The sequence below is a fragment of the Anarhichas minor genome, unplaced genomic scaffold, assembly GCF_050575085.1.
Source record: "Anarhichas minor isolate MPS153535 unplaced genomic scaffold, ASM5057508v1 ptg000073l, whole genome shotgun sequence".
In the NCBI taxonomy this organism is placed as follows: Eukaryota; Metazoa; Chordata; class Actinopteri; order Perciformes; family Anarhichadidae; genus Anarhichas; species Anarhichas minor.
In genome coordinates this window covers 7,634,005-7,652,026 of record NW_027466519.1, presented here as the reverse complement: position 1 = coordinate 7,652,026, position 18,022 = coordinate 7,634,005, and the positions used below count along the sequence as shown (strand labels likewise).

At 42.5% G+C, this 18,022-nt stretch overlaps 1 protein-coding gene across 1 annotated transcript in view; it reads left to right on the top strand.

Moving 5' to 3' along the window:
- Positions 1-18,022, top strand: part of dcc (DCC netrin 1 receptor) — a 233,678-nt gene that overhangs the window by 209,913 nt on the left and 5,743 nt on the right. The window contains exons 27-28 of the mRNA XM_076079935.1: positions 783-1,085; positions 14,403-14,551. Of these exons, the coding sequence (XP_075936050.1) occupies positions 783-1,085; positions 14,403-14,551 (452 nt within the window). The remainder of the gene's footprint in view (positions 1-782; positions 1,086-14,402; positions 14,552-18,022) is intronic.

Here is an 18,022-nt window from a genome sequence, read left to right as displayed (position 1 = left end):
ACTGGCTGTGGCTGCACGAGGAGTTTCATCTCCCACATGTCACCTCCGAGGGCATGTTCCTCCACACAGTCAGGATTTACTCCCACCCCCCTTCTCCTTCAGCTGGATTCTTCTTGTTTCTCCTCTCTCCATCACACGTGTATCTCTGACGAGATAGAAATATGGGATTTCTCTCAGTGGGAAAACATTCAGCCAAATGCAGAAACGCTAGCGAGAAACTCCACACTCAACGAGAACAAAAGTGCAAACCTGGCAGAGCTCGGGGTTTCTCTGCTCGCGAGGAAGAGATTGATGGCTTGGATGAAGTTACTAAGATCTGTGAGCCTTTCAGTATGTAAATGACAGACTGTAGCATGTATGTATCTATCGCCTATATCTACTGGGGATTAAACATATGTGGAAGCGTCATAGGTCTTGAAACATGGAGCAGAAGGTCCATGCAGACTACATTTACATTCAGAAACACTCTCGGTCCCACGGCCTTCCTGCAGAAACAGGGATTTTCACAATAGTGCCATATTACTGCCTACATCAAAGCAGAAGCTGTCTATGAGAAATCACAGAAGTGCTTTAGGATGTTGAGGCAAAATATTCACACATTTGAAATTCTGCTGTTTGTTTGTTTCTGTGTTTTTCTCTTTTCTCCAAATGCCTGTTCACTCTTTACAGTTATTGGATGTTTTGTCTTTTGTGTCTCCCTTGTGACATCTCAACTCTCTTTTTATCCTCGATCCCTTTCACTCCGTTACCCCCTGCCCTTCATCCCTTCATCTCCTCCTCAGCAATGCCTTCGGACTCCTCCATCAATCCTCTCCTCCAGCAGCAGCCCCAAACCCAGCAGGCCCCTCCGCTTCTCCCCGGCTCCTCAGCACCGCCCGGGGACCACATCCCGGGCCCCATCCCGGGGGCCCCTACTACTGTCGCCGCGGTTGCTGCTGAGGAGGCCCAGGCCGGTGGCGGTCGCACCATTCCAACGGCCTGTGTTCGACCTACCCACCCGCTCCGGAGCTTCACCAACCCGCTGCTGCCACCGCCGATGAGCACCATCGACCCCAAGGTGTACACCTCCATGATGTCGCAGTCCAGTGAGTACAGACGATTATTTCACAAAGCAAAGGTTACATCATCTCCAGATGTTGTTGTTTGTTGTTATGTTATAATGCAACATATCCTCATACAACAGTTCGTATGATCTCTTTTTCTCACGAAAAGTTACCTCTCGTTGTGTGTTCGTTTTCCTTTGAAAGCCAGCAACACATGTCAATTTCTGCTCTTTACATGCATACAGTCTTTTCAAAACAAACTTCAATCTTCTAAAGAAACAACTTACTTAGGTTTAGGCAACAAAAAGACACTTGGTCAGGTTTAGAAAAAGATCGTGAAATACTTACACTACTACATTATTCGTCGCAGGTATAGCTACGAACGCTGGATGGGAATAGCCTGTATAATGTGACGTGAACAGAAGTCACATGACATTACAGGAGACATGACGTGACATGAACTCATGTGTCCAGGCCGCAACCCGTGGGTTCTGAAAAGTGATGACAATGGAGAAGTGCCTTAAATTTGCATTCTTTCTAATTGCCAGTAGGGGGCGAGCGATTGTATAGAAGTCTATGAGAAAATGACTCTACTTCTCTCTTGATTTATTACCTCAGTAAACATTGTAAACATGAGTTTATGGTCTCAATCTCTAGTTTCAAGTCTTCTTCAATACAGCATGATGTTCATTTAGTAAATGATGGTCCATTTAGAGTCAAATAGGGCAGTGTTTCTCAACCTTTTCTGAGCCACGGTACATTTTTTACATTAAAAGGATCCCACAGCACACCAGGTTTTGTTTTGAAGTGACGGGTATTTCGTTTGGAGATGATGTTTAAGCTTGCTTGGGACCATGGCACTGTTGGATAGCTTTTCTCCACACATCAAGCATAACGGAGTCGGTGCAGTCGGATCCCCGGTGAAAGTAAATCAAAGCGAAAGATAACTTTCACTGTATTGCCTCGAGCTCACCGTATTTTCTTTCCTTTGACCACCACTCATACGAGACTTTTCATCTGGGTTAAAATTTTGTCCAGGGCCCAGTTCAGAGTCTGCATTTTTCCTTTTCAAATATTTCTCCATCACTGTTCGTCTTGTCATCGCAACCTCCTCCATACCATTTAATTCTGCTGTCTTAAATTAACAAGGGCATTACTGCACTACCTACTGCCACCCACTGGCATGGAAGAGTATTTATTACTCAGCCAGCCACTATATTGCAGCTCAGACATTCAACAATGGCAAATTATTTGCAGCAACTAAATTATATTATTTTGGACCGATGAAGTGAAATTGGACATTTTCCCACGGCACACTGGTGTGTTGCGGCACAGTGGTGGAAAATCACTGAAATAGGGTATGCTTTAGGGCACGGCTACTCTGTGATTGACAGGTTGCTACCACGCAGTTGTTTTGGGAGTTCATTTCAACATTTTGTTCAGTTGGACTTAGTTCCACCATCTCATGTTACCTCTGGTTGCAAAAAACGAAGATGGCGACGGCCAAAATTCCAAACTCAACACAACAGGACATGACATGATGCAACTTAACTTGATTCAGCTGCAGTTCCTGTAATGTTCACTAGTTGCCGATTCAAGAAATCACTGCATTTGCTCCTCACGACTTCATCTCATGTCAACCCGGAGTTTTGAAATGTTTCCTTCCTTTGAACCAATGTTTAAGTTATGAGACACCAATGCTTGTGTTCGGTCCATTTTTCTGCAGTAAGTTATTAGTGCAATACGCTTAGGAATTTATGTATCTTGACTAGAAATATACTTTCACTGAAACCTCCCTCCCAATGTAGAACATGTCCCCCGTGCTGGATTGGAGTTCTTTTGTTACCATGCATCCATGAAATACTAACAGCCTGGTCTCAATCTTTTGAGGCGAAAACAGGAAAAATAAGTCTGTATTATCACACATGATGCCAAAACCAATATATATTTTTTCAAACTCAGGGTCTGGTAGCTGCTCCTGAAGCTCCAGTTTGGTGGTTGTTTAGTCAGATTCCAGTTCCTCTTTGTTTAAGCTTGATTCTCTCTGCTGAGTCGCTTTAATATTGTATTCAGAGAAACTAAATGTGTTAGCCTAAGGGAGCTACACATAGTGTGTGTGTGTGTGTGTGTGTGTGTGTGTGTGTGTGTTTAAAGAAAGATGCACTGCAACTGGCCTTGACATTAGCCAGAGGGTTGGATCTGAGCTCCACTCACCTCCCACCGTGTTCTCCCTCTCTCCATGTTACCTGTCTGTCTGTCTCTTCATATGTTCAAGTTCACATACGTTCACCTCACTCTCTCTCTCTCTCTCTCTCTCTCTCTCTCTCTCTCTCTCTCTCTCTCTCTCTCTCTCTCTCTCTCTTTTTTCAAGGCAACACATTCTCACTTCCAACTCGTCAAATACCACTCGTGTCTAGTGTTTGTTTTGCACATGTTTGTTCTGCTTATTACATGCATGCACTGTCTGTACAAAATAAACACCAATATTCACAGGAAACAACTTGGTTAGGCTTAGGGAAAGACGAAGTTAAGTGGGAGACGATACGTTTGCGACTTAGGTAAAGTTACGTAACCTTATTTACATACCTAAGTTGAAATAAGTTGTCATCTCACACGGGACACTAACAGCGGTCTCCTGGGTGAAAGTCCTGTGTTTGTTTTGCTCCGCCCCGACCGCCTCCTCCTGTGGACATTATTGCTCTGTTTATACTAAACTACATCACCTGACTTCATCCTTTACTCCCACCATGACTACGGACATGTAGAGAGTCGTAGTTTGCCGCGTAGGGTCACTGACAAGCTAACGTGTTTGATGACTTGGCAATGAGAGCGGGCTGTTCAAGGAGTCATTGTATTCAACAAAACATCCCCCTCCCTCATGAAAATAAGACTCTCTTCAGTTGTGTTTTGTGTATTTTTAGCCAACGCAGAAACGACTCACCGGACCAGTACTTGGCAATAAAGGCTGATACCTAAATTCCAAAGAAGAAGATTCTGAGCTTGCTTAGTGAGCTTATTTCCCTTTGGCGGTGTTAACAAATAGTCAACAATAGTAAAGCAATAGCTAAATATTTGTAGATACTTGATTTTGCTTAGCGTCACTTTCAAGCAGCAACCCTCCTGAAGAGTGATGCCAATGCGAAAGTGTCTTAAATCTGCATTCTTTTAAATTGCCATCAGGGGGCGACTCCTTGGTTACAAAAATAAGTCAGATTGTATAGAAGTCTATGAGAAAATGACTCACTTCGTTTATTACCTCAATAAACATGGTCAACATCAGTTTGTGGTCAAAACATGATGTTCATTTCGTAATATACTGTCCCATTAAGATTAAAATAGACCATAAAGCAGAATATGCTGTAGTGTGGAGCTACCTTGTGATTGACAGGTCGCTACCGCTACCAGAGCCATATATTGCGTATCTACGTCACTCCTTTGCAGGCCAAATATGGTTACTACTGTTCACTGATTGCAAAAAGTCAACATGGCGACAACAACCCACAAACCATTGGGTGACGCCACCATGACTACGTCCACTTCTTATGTACAGTCTTTGGTCACTTTAAAGTTTACAATATAAGGCGATGAAAGAGTAAGAAAACGATGATTGGGAGTCTTGAAACACAAGATATTCAGACATCTCAGTGGCCTCTCAGGAACAGTATCCTGCCAACCAAGGAAGACTGGGGGAACCAGTTTCCTGATAAAAAAAGGCATGATAAACATGGAAATAGTATCAACCAAGCTCAAGTCCATATGGTCAAAGTACAGTTGCCCCAGTTGACAAATATTAGTAGGATTGCTTTCTGGTACATATATCCATGGTGCCCAGAAGATGAACATCGTATCTGCATCGTATCTGCATTGTTGACCAGTATCATATCAAAAATGTCCAACTTCTCGATACATTAGTTAATGATTGAATGGGTAAGCCTTGCTTGCGGAAAAGCAATTGGCTGTTCAGTGTAAGCGATATTGAGAATGAGGATGTCGTCTTCCCACGCAGTTAGCTAGCTACCGAGCTACGTTCAACAAAAATAGCGACAGAAAAACTGCTGCAAAAATGGCGACAAAACGTTAGATGCAAGTCATTTGAAAGTAGGTAGGCCTAACCAGATTTTCAAGCTTGGTGATATGGTTAATATGATGGTATAGATGACAGCTGTCCAGCACGTTTCCACAGGACTTCCACACTGCACCTTTAACTTTGTAAAGATGTGACCCTAACATCAGAATACGGGCGCGTTCTATTGAAGCTCGGTTGACGAACGCCTTTTTTTCCCGCTTCTCAAGAAAATAAAAAATATATATAAAGAGCTGACAAAAATAAACAAAAGCTAAAAACGCTGCTCTCAAATGCCGGCTCGCAAACTGAACATCGCTCAAATGAATTCTATACTTACTTCGTTCTTTTGCCATCACTTTACTTCCATAAATCCCTAGTGAGATGTTGTTCAACTGTGAGCTCTACTGGAGGAATAAAAACAATGGCAGAAGATATTCCCTCTTTTCTTTTCTTTTTTTTATCTCTCTTTCCCCCCTTTTACGTTTCTTACTGTCGGTTTTTCTGGTTATTTTAATCTCTCATTCCTCTGCCTCCGTGGCTCATCCTGTCATTCTCTCTTTGATCGCCTGCAGCAGTGTAAAGAGAAAACAAAATACCCGCCTACAGTACATATGATCCCTGGACAGTATGTGCGTGTGTGTGTTTGTTGTGTGTGTTCCTGCTTTCTGTAGGTGTGTATCACCTCTGTGTGTATGTGTGTGGGTGTATATACTTCCATAATGGTTCTGTTTACACGCCCAGGTGGCCTCAGATTAACATTGATTTTCAGCTCCTGGAAAGCTTTCGCTCAGAAATAGCGAGCCCAAGGCGACGCTCGGCTCGACTCCCAGAGACCTCCCTCCCCCTCCCGCTCGCCCTGTGAACCCCCCACCCCCCCATCCCATCCCCAACACAGAGCACTCAGAGCCGGGGTAGTGCTACCTCCACCGATTCCCGCCTCCTCCTCTCTATCAATGAGGGGAAAAAAACTCGAGAGCGATGGTGTTTAATGTTCATGGTTTGCCTTGTTTGTGTGTGTTTATCCGGGCCTGAATGAAAAGAATGAGATGTTTTCACGGCTTAATTGGATTGTTGTGGAGAGAGGAGAGAGCGAGAGAGAGACACTTGAACAGACTAAAGGTTGATACTCCATGTATGTATGTAAGATGGATCGAAGGCTGCTCAGAAAAAAGATTTACCTGACACCAGTTCTAATGTACCTGATGTTGAAGCAGGTGTTGAAAGAGTCCAAAGAAAAAAGGTGGTCTGAAATTTTTCATTTTCCAACACAACCCCCTATCTCGCTGGATCCTGCCATTGACAACCAGTTAGAGGAACAGGGGGTGACTCCTCCAAATGCAAAAAGAAGTCTGATTGTATAGAAGTCTATGAGAAATTGACTCTACTTCTCTCTTGATTTATTACCTCAGTAAACATTGGAAACATGAGTTTATGGTCTCAATCTCTAGTTTCAAGTCTTCTTCAATACAGCATGATGTTCATTTAGTAAACTATGGTCCATTTAGAGCCAAATAGACCATAAAGCAGAGTATGTTTTAGGGCAGGGATTACTGTGATTGACAGGCTGCTGCCACTACCAGAGACGTATACAGCATCTCTACGTCACTCCTCCATATTTCAAATATGGTAACTTCCGTTTATCGGTTGCATAAAACAACAACATGGCGAAGACCTTAATCTAAGATGGCGAAATTGCCAAACTCAAGGCTTCAAAACTTCAGTCCACAAACCAATGGGTGAAGTCGCTATGACTACGTCCACTTTTTATATACAGTCTATGGTGACGACTCTAGTGACAATTGTGTCTGACCAATCGGTGGTCTGCATTGTTCTGAGTCTACCCTTTAGTATTGGCTCAGCTCGCTTGGAACTTCCACAGAGGTGGTACCATTAAAAGAACCACCAGGTACAATCCACAACTTTTGTCAATGGAAAACCAAAAGACAACAGTTCCAAGCGGGTCGAGCCATGCCATACCATGCAGAGGAAATGAGGCATAATGAAGACGCTGTTGGGTTGCATCATGGGAAATGTAGGATCCAGTATTTTTGGAGCTCGAACCATGATAGAGACTGAAAGTCAGGAAGTGTTTTTCTTCCATTTAAACTATTCTTTTTTTATTTCCGTTTTGTGTAAGTCCCCTAAAATATGGAATCGCTTAATGCTTTTGCAAAGTTGAGCCAAGTTGCAACATAGATTAGTTTGATGAAAACCCAGAGCGAACATGGTGAGAAGTCAATTTGTCATGGCGTGAAAACCTGAACCCCTGTCCTCGGAGTCAAAGCGTCTAGCTTTGTATTCTCTTTGTGTTTCTGTTTTGAGCTTGAGCAGATGCTAGGTGTTTTCTTCTTCCACCCCCTGCTCCCTCATTTTATATCAATATTTAAACTGAGACTTTCTCTGTTTAAATGGAGCCTCCAAAGCCCATCTGCAGAGTAAAGTATGATGGTGGGCAGTTACTCACCTAAATTGGCCTCAATGTGCGGCTTAATGCTGGAAGCTGTAATGGGATTGTCTGGCTCAATGTCTGATACCCAGAAAAAGACATTTCAAGCCACAGCTGGAGGTAAACGCAGAGCCAGCTGTGATGGATGCTTCTAAGTGTACACATTCATCTGTCCTCAGAGGGCACATGTTATTACCAATAAAAAGCTTTAAGATAGTTAAATATGGTTATGTCCAACATTTAGAGGAAGACAGTTTTTTTTATCGTCATTCTCAAATTGTACACTTTATTTTATTTTCTGCAATGTTCATTACCCCCACACTATACAGCAGCCTCACCAGTTTGTCCTTAGGAGTAGCACTACAGGGAAGGTCAACAAAATCATTAGGATTCATTCCCACACTGAGAATATATAGAAAAAAAAACATATTGCCTCAGTCTAAAATAAATAAACGAATGCGAACATGACTTGAAAATATAAAGTCATTATCAGAGATCTCAGACATGTAATGACTAAAGCATTGTGCTGAGGATGTTGAGCTGAAAAAGCAGGTAAAAGCTCTGCTTTCATATCATGTGACCTGTTAATAACCACCTCATGTCAAGAAGGTGAGATGGGAGATAAGGGAGAAAAACGATTTTTCAAAAGACTTTGAACCTTCAGGCGTGGCGTAAAGATGGAGCTGTGGTGGTGGGGGGGATGGGGTGATTTGTCCACAATCTGCAGGCATCTGACAGATTCTTTAAAATGTTTAAAAGATGGTGAAGTGGTCAGAATGTGCACTGAAACTGTGATACAGCTACGGTTTGCAGATTTATTTTCAGTGTAGCTCATGTCCCATTTCTTCCAGGAGAAGAAAAGAAGAGGATAAAAGGACTGAAACTGACAAATATTTAAAAAATTGTGAGGTAGGAAGTGAAATATACGATGTTAGGATTATGAGATACCAAATCAGATATTTGGGGAAGTCAAAATTATCAGTCAATCAATCTATCTCAAAGGTTAAGAGCTATATATCAGAATTATGGGATATCACTGCAAACATTGTGAGCCAGACAAAATGTCTACTTTTAAAATCCAAAATATGTATAAAATAATTTGATTTACTAAATTAAGATTTTTATTTTCTCTAGATTAATCAGAATTAGGAGAGATTATGAGATTAGTAAATTAATATTTTTTACATACAATTCCTGGAAATAGAATTTACACTATGACTTAACTTCTCGTCATTTTAAAATTAATTTATTTTTAATCTAAGGGGGCAGCATTTGGGATTTATTTATTATATTGACTTTGAAAGTCAAAAATTTGATTTGTATCTAAATTTGCAATAAGAGTGAGTATGTTATAACGTTTTACCCATTGTTTCCCTGGCGCAGATGTGCCTCCATACTTCTAGAATTAATGCGGATGTAGCATGTTGATTGGTTGGGAAATACTTTCCATCTGTGACAATTCGTATTTCTCACAGATTTTGAACAAATTATGAGATGAAGACACAATTTTGGAAAATACTTACTTTCCAAAAGTTGACTTGTCTTCCTGACCGTTGAGGGAGCTGGGTGCACAGACGGGTAGACATCAAACAGACATGAAGAGAAAATACAAAAGAAGAGAAAAACCGGCAGACAATGAAACACCAAGCTCCGGTGTGGAGCGGAGGAGATGTCTGCTCTCTCTCCCTCCAGAGACACGATGTCTCCTCAAAGACGCTTCTCATCTTAAACTGTATTTACTTGAAACCGATCAATGACCCTTCCATCCTCACCTCCTATCGCTGCAAATCGTACCATCTTTGCCTTCGACCCAGGAACAGAGACAGACACCACTGATGTGACCCCCGGCGGGCGTTTCACACCTCCACACCTGCTTGTCTGGTAAATATATCCACCTCTCTGAGCAGACGAGCTGCCGCCGCCCCCATCCCTCTCCGACATCCCCCCCCCACCCGAGGGCGCGTCAGGCACCGTGAAACTCTCTTTTATGGCTTTCTCCACTGTGGATGTGTAACCTTTGCTTCGTCTCTGTACTACCGCAGCTCATTGTGGGTTTTTTTTCCACAAAATGTCTTTTTTCTGGAGCTCAGCTCGGTCTGGATTCAGTCTGACAGCAGCGTGCTGAGAAGTCATAAAAACACATTTGGTTCTGCTTCATTTTTAAAATGAAGCTGGCAGGGATCTCTACACCGCATTCACAGACATTACGAGTCACACAAGGTCAGTACGACTGTGAGTAAAACAGGCCCACTGGGACTGAACGATACAGAGACAGTCTTGAGCGACTCTGGCGCCCCTGTACGGTCATGATGCTCCACACTACAGTGAAGTTCGGATGGATGAAAAACGAAGCTACAAGCATAGACTGTAAGAAATGGACGTAATTGTCGTGACCTCACCCATTGGTTTGTGGACTATGGTTCTGATGCCTTCAGTTCTGCATTTTGGTGGTCGCCATCTTGAATTTTTGCAACCACACTGAAGTGACCATATTTGGACTGCAGAGGAGTGACGTAGAGATGCCGTATACTGCTCTGGTTACAACCTGTCAATCACAATGTAGCCCCGCCCTAAAGCATACTCCGCTTTATGGTCTGTTTGACTCTAAATGGACCATAATTTACTAAATGAACATCATGCTGTATTGAAGAAGACTTGAAACTAGAGATTGAGACCATAAACTCATGTTTACAATGTTTACTGAGGTAATAAATCAAGAGAGAAGTAGAGTCATTTTCTCATAGACTTCTATACAACCAGAGGAGTCGCCCCCTGATGGACACTAGAGAGAATGCAAGTTTAAAGCACTTCCGCAATGGCTTCAATTTTCAGAACCGGTGGTTGCCGCCTCGACAAAAAATATAAACGGCAATTCTTACTACTCGTGTTGCAAAAGATGCAAAGATCTGAAGGTGGTCTGGTTGACTTTCTGATCAGATCAATACGAGGTGTAAACTACATCTGTACAATTTGATCCAACACATAAGACGTAATCCTCCCATCGAGCTGAAAGGTCACCTACCCCCCCCCCCCCCCTTCTTAAAGGTAGGTTGATGAGTAGCTAGCCAAGCTATCAAAGGTTCTCTTCTGCCACTGCTTACCTTCTTATAGTGTAAGTAACGTCAGCCAAGTAAGCAAGGCTAAAAGTAGGCTCCCTCCCTCACTTAACACACTTTCAAGTTGATTTTCAAAGAGATGAACAGAAGCCAAGGAAACAAGACCAGTGAAGTACACAGGCTGTGTAGTTAATGGACTTCAATGTTTCTTATCACCAGAAAAAACTCAAAGCATTTTCATGAAGACCAAGCCTTGCTTACTTGGTAATCAGTGTGTAATACATACATACATACCGTATATGATTATGTCAGTGTACAGGTAAATCACAGTGGATGAGGACTTTATCTTCGTAGAGGAAGAATTGCTGGAAGAGAGATACTTAGCACTTGTCTTCACTGTTCTCAGCTGGAATCCTAAGGTAGATTTTTTTTACTTCAATTTTGCATAAAAGCAGGATATGATTCAACAGTTTGAAATGCATCTTTACTCTCAGCAGGAGGTTGTGCAAGCAGACGGTTTCTGGACAGTGTTTGTGGGTAAAATCAGTGACATCTAACGTAACTCCATCCTTGTTCTTAAGTGAAGACGCTCCTCGAAGGACAGATATTCCAGTGGACCAAAGTTTAGACATACAACCTTATGCAATTAAAATGTGTAACCACGTGGAAGTCAGTTGGTCCTTTTCAACTGCAGGAACTTTTACCAGGATCTCAGAACCTGTTTTAGTGACCTTGAACTTTCCAACATAATGCTTGCAAAACGTTGTTTTGTTTTGTTCTAACTAATCAGCAGTGAGGGGACGTATCGGTCTCGCCAGCATCATTTTCACTCAACCCAGATGTGGTAGTGGTTGCCAGAAGCAATTCATTTAATTTTTCAGCATTTTCAGTGGTTGCTATTCTTGCTGCTTTTAATGTATCCATGAAAAAGAAGAGTTTTCTTGTCTGTAAGTTGACTTACCCGTACAGCTGCGTTTGTCTCATTGATGACATCAAAATTCTTAATCCCACCAAACAAGCCCTGATTGCTCAATTGTTTCTCCAACCAGGCAACCAGCCATCAATGAGCCCAACATCAGACCGGTGGCTGCGTTAGACTTTCTCCCTGTCAGACATTTTGACTGGAGTGGATCGGACTGAACCACGAGGGCCGTTCCAAATGTCTTTCTTCTACATTCAAAGCTTCTATTGAGGTTTTTGAGAATGAACCTTTGAATATCTGTCAATACATTTGTGAGCCTCCCATTGTGTGTGTTGCACAACTTCCTTAGACTATCTGGTCGAAAAGCCAAAATCATTCAGACAGTTTTGCAGTTATTGATCAATGATTGGATCATCTTGACTATGTAAAACACAAACGTACAGACAAAGGTTGGGCTCTTTTCGTTTAGAAGTCCCTTCCACTCCTATGTATCTTGTTTTACTGGATGGGTGGATAAAGTGTCTTATTTTGACACCTGAGACCACCATTTGTTTCCTGTTTTCTACCTCCAGCCAACATCGGATTCTTTTCCCCGTGAGTTTATGAAAACAGGAGCTCAAGCTTGGCCAGTCGATGAAGTCCTAACTACTGCTCCAACACCTAGTCTATTCTGTTATTTTACTGCTATTGGAGCAGCAAGAAATCAGAGAAGCGGACAGAGTTCGATACAACAGAGTTTATTCTTTGAGCAAGAAGCAAACCCGAGCAGACCCCGGAGTCCAACCGATTACCCTGCTCAGAACACTGTTTGGTATAGTTCCTCCGTCTGGAGCCAATGCTCCACCTTTTTTTTTAAACTCCTACTTTGTTGCCCTGGAAATAATGGTGTAATATTTGTATAGTCCCACTCAAGTTTCACTTTCCTAATGGGGTCAGTGAAAGTCCCAGACTTTTCCCATCAGTTCAGCCATGTTTTTCACTGTCACCATTATTTTCAGGAGTTTCCAGAGTGTATTTTTTTTAAACTTTAAATGTTTCCAAGTTATACATTGAATCAGTTTATATGTTAAATTGTACTACATTAACACTATTTCTGATATACGGATTTCATAGATGTGTGCTTAAAACATTGAATGTATTACTGTGACAAATACAACTCTGACATGACCACCGTCTGTCTATAACCTTTAACAAAGTAGTTTATGTTCCTCAACTTTACCAAACCTTAACCATAGAGGTAATAGATCAGAAATCACTTTTTGGGTTCAGGATTTGTTGTGTAAGATGTATATTCTGTGCGCAGTTTGTTTATAATGGATTCAAAGTTGTCTTTTCTTTGACGTGAAGACTTTCCACGTTAAAGGCCGTTTTAATCCGACCGTTTTTCGTGTTCTCTGGAGTGATCCGGCGCTATCGAGGCTGTTCCAGGTGTTTATTTTTGCAGGAAGGGAGAATGGATGTTTATTGATCAGGAAGTGAAGGAGTGCAGTGCAGGAAAAGAGGGAAGTGGATTGTGGGTAGCAGAAGCCTGAGGATGTGTTCAGGCATCAGGAGGGTGTTCAGGGAATCGGAGAGGAGGGGGAGAAAAAACTAGACATCCCTCTTCAGTCTGCTATTTTTCCTGTCCCATGTTGTTTCTCTTTCCCTTTCTGTCTCACTTTGTAAAGAAGCATCCTTAAATTTGACTTCCCAATGCTGTGGAGACAAGGCAGTTGAATGTATTTATTGATCTATTTTCTTGTTACTTTGTTTGTTCTCTTCTGTGTCTGGTCCGGTTGTTCCCTTCTTGGGTTACTTAGCTGGTATTTGTTATTTAGTGAAAGGAGATGGATCAAAGAAGGACATTTGTATTGTCAGCATCATGGATTACTTTAAAGCAGATGTGTATCTCAGTGGCCGGCGTCAAACTGTGGAATTCTCTACAATTTGATTATGGTTTTGATTTTGGTTGTATATATATTTTTGAGTTCTAGAAAATGTATAAATGAAGCATAATTGAAGACTGTATGGAGCGGCAGGTAGATGTTTGAATATGTGTGTGGCTGGATTCTTCTTTTCCACATGTTACTGTAAATGGCAGTTGTTGATTAACTGTAATTGACAGACCATCTCATTCTATTGTATATTCATGTAATGTGTAAATAGACTTGTGTTCTCACTGTATATTTTGAAACATGCGATTACTAGATGAGGAAATAGACGAATGGATGCTAAATGACCAATGTGAATTGGAAAACGATGGTTGGATAGCTGGCCCAGGCCTCGGGTCTATTCACCGGTCAATGGTCCACTTAGTTGCATGTGAACTTGTCATTTAGATTTAATCAATATGTGTTATCAGATCAGACTGTTCTCGTCCAACTCGTTCTCACTCCCGACTCGTCAAATACCGCAGCTTGGTCAGGGCCTATCGGCATGTAATACCGAGGCACAGAGGCACCCTTTAGCTTGAGTATGACCCGCACCAGATATGCACTTCTTCAAATGGCCTCTTGGTGCTGACTCCAAAAGAAAGCTAATCATAGACCATCAATGCCCAACTTTAAACAAAGCCTGGTACCTGGTCTCTGTTGCTAATAACCCCTTTTATGACAACTGTACGGGGGTGTTACACTCACAGTTCTGTCTCGGCTACCTGAAGTTATTCTGACTTGTTTTTCAACTCTCGACTTCAATTACACTTAAGTTTGATTTGTTTTTGCTCAGGATTTCTGTTGTAAAAAATAATCTTCCTTTAAATTAGAACCGTTTACGAGAACACCAAATGTCAAAAAACAAAGCAATGTATTAAATGATGAGCACCAGGTTAATTTTTGGTCTAAACTGTCTGAATAACTAACAATAACTCTTTCTTTCTTTTCTTACCCAGCTGCGAGCCTCCCGAAGCCCCAGGTGAAGACGGCCTCTCTGGGCCAGGCCGGTAAGGCTCGCTCCCCTCTGCTGCCCGTCTCAGTCCCCACGGCGCCGGACTTACCGGATGAGGGAGGAACTAAACTTGCAGAGGATTCGGCCGCCAACGTAAGTCTGCATGGAGGGGATGTTGCAGGAAATGTACTGTTGATTTAGTTTTTATTCACCACAGGTCCATCGCTGGGCCCGAGAGTGTCCATGTCAAACATGCTCACTGTTGGATTCTGTCTTAGTTTGTGGAGGTTAAAGGCTTTTTATGTGAAACACCTGTGCTGTGTTGAGTTCAATGACGGTAGCTTACGAGCGATAAAAAAAAAACAGCAAAGTAGAAATTGGAACTAATTAGTAAATGAAAGCGTTTGTGTTAAAACAGTGAAAAGTAAAAGAGTGAGAGCAGCAAAGGGGTAGTGTGACATGACTATATATATATATCAACACAACAGGAAAACATGGAGGTGTTTGCTTTAATTACATTTAAACGGATAAAACAGGCTTCCTTTAAAATATGATCAGATTTCTTTAAAACAGCGGAAATTAGAAGTCAAATGGAGACTTGGTTATGCAATATTTGAGAATGAATGATGTATGTAGCGGAGTAAAAAGTAACACTTCCCTCCTACAGTAAATGTAGAGGAGCAAAAGTAGAAAGCCTCTAAAATCTTTGGCTCCAACTGAAGCAAAGTAGCAGACCATCCAACCTTTTGGTTCCCAACCTGCGGTAGACCCCCCAAAAAGGGTCGCTAGATAAATCCTGGAGTTCCCAATGTGATTAAAATGGATAGAAGGGAATAAAAAACACAGCTGTCACAAAATGAGGTTAATTTGTGGTTGTATTTTCTCTTTCATGGGGAATAGTGGATGCTTATTCCCTCCCAGAAATCTAATCAAAATCATGATGAAGATATGCTCAAAATGGGACAATATTCAGTTGAATAACTGTGTCAGTGTTCTCTACCTAACAAACAACTACCCCCTTTACACCCGGCATCAAAACACATATTTTATCTAGACTGGCTCTAGATATGATGTAACCTGAATACATTCACACTTGATATTAATGTCTCCAGTGTCCATATTGAAATCCGATCGCTTTGTCCATCTCAAGCCCACTAGTGATGAGTGGGTCTGAGTTTGTATTACCCCCCCCCCCCCCCCCCCCCACACACACACACACACACACGTTAGCATTAGTCAAACACCTGAACCCAACCTGCCAACTATGTTATAGTTGCACAATTGTGTGGATGGAGACGAGGACTGAGGGCCGTGGTGCTTGCAGAGAGAGACAGACAGAAGGCGAAAGGTGAACTATTGCAGTAAATGTTTCTGTGACTTATTAATAACTTCCTCGGAATTCTGCTTCTGTCTATTTCTGACCTTCCCGCCTGAACCTGTGCTGTTGTCTAGTTAGCTCACGTAACGGTGTGTCGACCCGTGACACCACCACCGCTCACATCGCTCCTGAATGTGGATTAGAAACGTGATTGTATTTAAACTTGTGTTCAATGTGGTCACTATGGGTATCGTTTTGATTTTATCAATTATAGTACTCTTATCGATACTGCTTATGGGTTCGGTTCCTTATCGATTCTCTTATCGGTTCTTTTTTTTTTGGTGAAAAAAATTGACAATTAATTAAGAAAACAATCGCTATTGGTTTATTATTCTTGTACGTATACAAACAGCAGCAATACAAGGAGCCACTAACGTTACCTGCTCCACAAACAGACTGGTGTTCTGCTTGTTGGTCACATGTGATAAACTGCTGCTGGTTCCTCTCTTACTTGTGAGGGTTGTATTGTGTTTGAGACAACCAGAGTTCTCAGCATCTACTGTTTCTTCTCTCTTGTCTCACGCTGTACTGAGCCAGAGACAAAGAGACAGAGAGAACTTCTAAAGTACCGATAGAACCAGTAACTTCGGGGGGCATCCCTAGTGTTCACAATGCGTCTCTGTCAGCCGCTTCGATCACAACAAGTCCTCAATGCATTTTGGTTGCATTTACACAATTGTACTTCCATGTGGTCAAGCACTGTTCGACTGTTCGACTGCGATCCAATCACCTAAAACACATTTGAATGCAAGGCGTAAAGAGGGCGTAAGTCGTCAAGACACTAGATGACTCAAACATGTCTTTGGTATTTCTGTACCGATATCTTCAGTATATCGACCCGCCCAGTTCATCAGCATCTAAGGACACGACTGGAATAGAGAAGAATAGAAAGACAAAAAGAAGAGAAAAGCAGATGGAGGGTTGAACAGACTGAGGAAGAGAGAGAGGGAGAGGAAGGAGGAAGGAAGTTACACACACACACACACCTGCTCAGCTTTGTCACTACACCTGTTTCCTTCCCTTCAGTGTGCTGGTGGCCTTTCAGCTGTAGAATAAAACAGAGTTCATTAGTGACTGAGACTGAGGAGAGGAAGAGGAAGGGGAAAGAAACGGAGAAGGATGGGGGATAAGAGATGGAGGAAGAGAGGAGAAGAGCCATTAAGGACAATGAAGGAGAAGGAGAGAGAAAGGAATCGGGGGTTGAGAGGATGGGTGTAGAAAAAAGGAGGAAGATAAGAAGGAGGGGAAGGGAGGTAGAAGAGGAGGAAGAGGGAGGAGGAAGGATATAGGGCAGAGGAAAAACATGCAGAAGGAAGAGGAAGAAGAGAAATGGAAATGAGGGACAAGAAGGAGGGTTATTGGAGGAGAGACAAATACGATGCAGGAGGAAGGGAAACAGAAGGCGAAGGGTGTGAGAAAAAAAAATAAAAGGAAAGGGTGAGGAAGGGGAGGAGAGGAAGGAGGGGGAGCCAGAGGATGACAAGCAGCAAGATAAACGACAGAACATGATGTGGAGGGACGCCGGACGTTGGGACTTGTTAAATATTCATATGGGACTCAATGACAATAGGACGGGATGAGGCGTCGCCACGGCAACGGGAAGAGAGGAGAGGACAGAGGAGGAAATGAAAAGAAGAGAGAGAGGGGAGGGACTGGGGGAAGGAGAAGACACAGAATGTGGAAGAGCAGAAAGGAGGGAGGATAAGAGAAAAAAGGAGGAGAGGAAGAAGAAACAAGGAGAGGAAAGGAGGCAAAACAAGGAGAGGAGAGGTGTACAAGGGAGAAAAAAAGGTAGAGGAGCAGGAGGTGTTGCCGTAGCAACAGGAAGAGAGGGATGCTTTAGGAGGAAGAAGGATGGAGGGAAAGAGCAGGAAATAAATGAGAAGAGAAGAGGAGGAGGTGAAAGGGAGGAGAACAGGATGAGAAGGACACTTCGGCGAAGAAGGGGGTAATGAACGGAGGGTGGGGGTGTGAGAGGAAAGAAAGGAGAGGACGGGAGAGAGAGGAGAGTCGGTGAGAGGAGCAACGAAACTGATTAGGAGGAGAGGAGCAAATGAGATGGAGAGATGGGGAGAGGGGGGGTTAAAGGTCAACAGGTCTTTCTCTTCATCTGCTGTTCTATCTCTGTAATTGATCTAGTCTTTTCTCATCAGCCCTCTGGCATATCACACACACACACACACACACACGTAAACGCAGCTACTTAATAATTGTGTCACACAGTGTGAGTGATGTAAGTACAACAC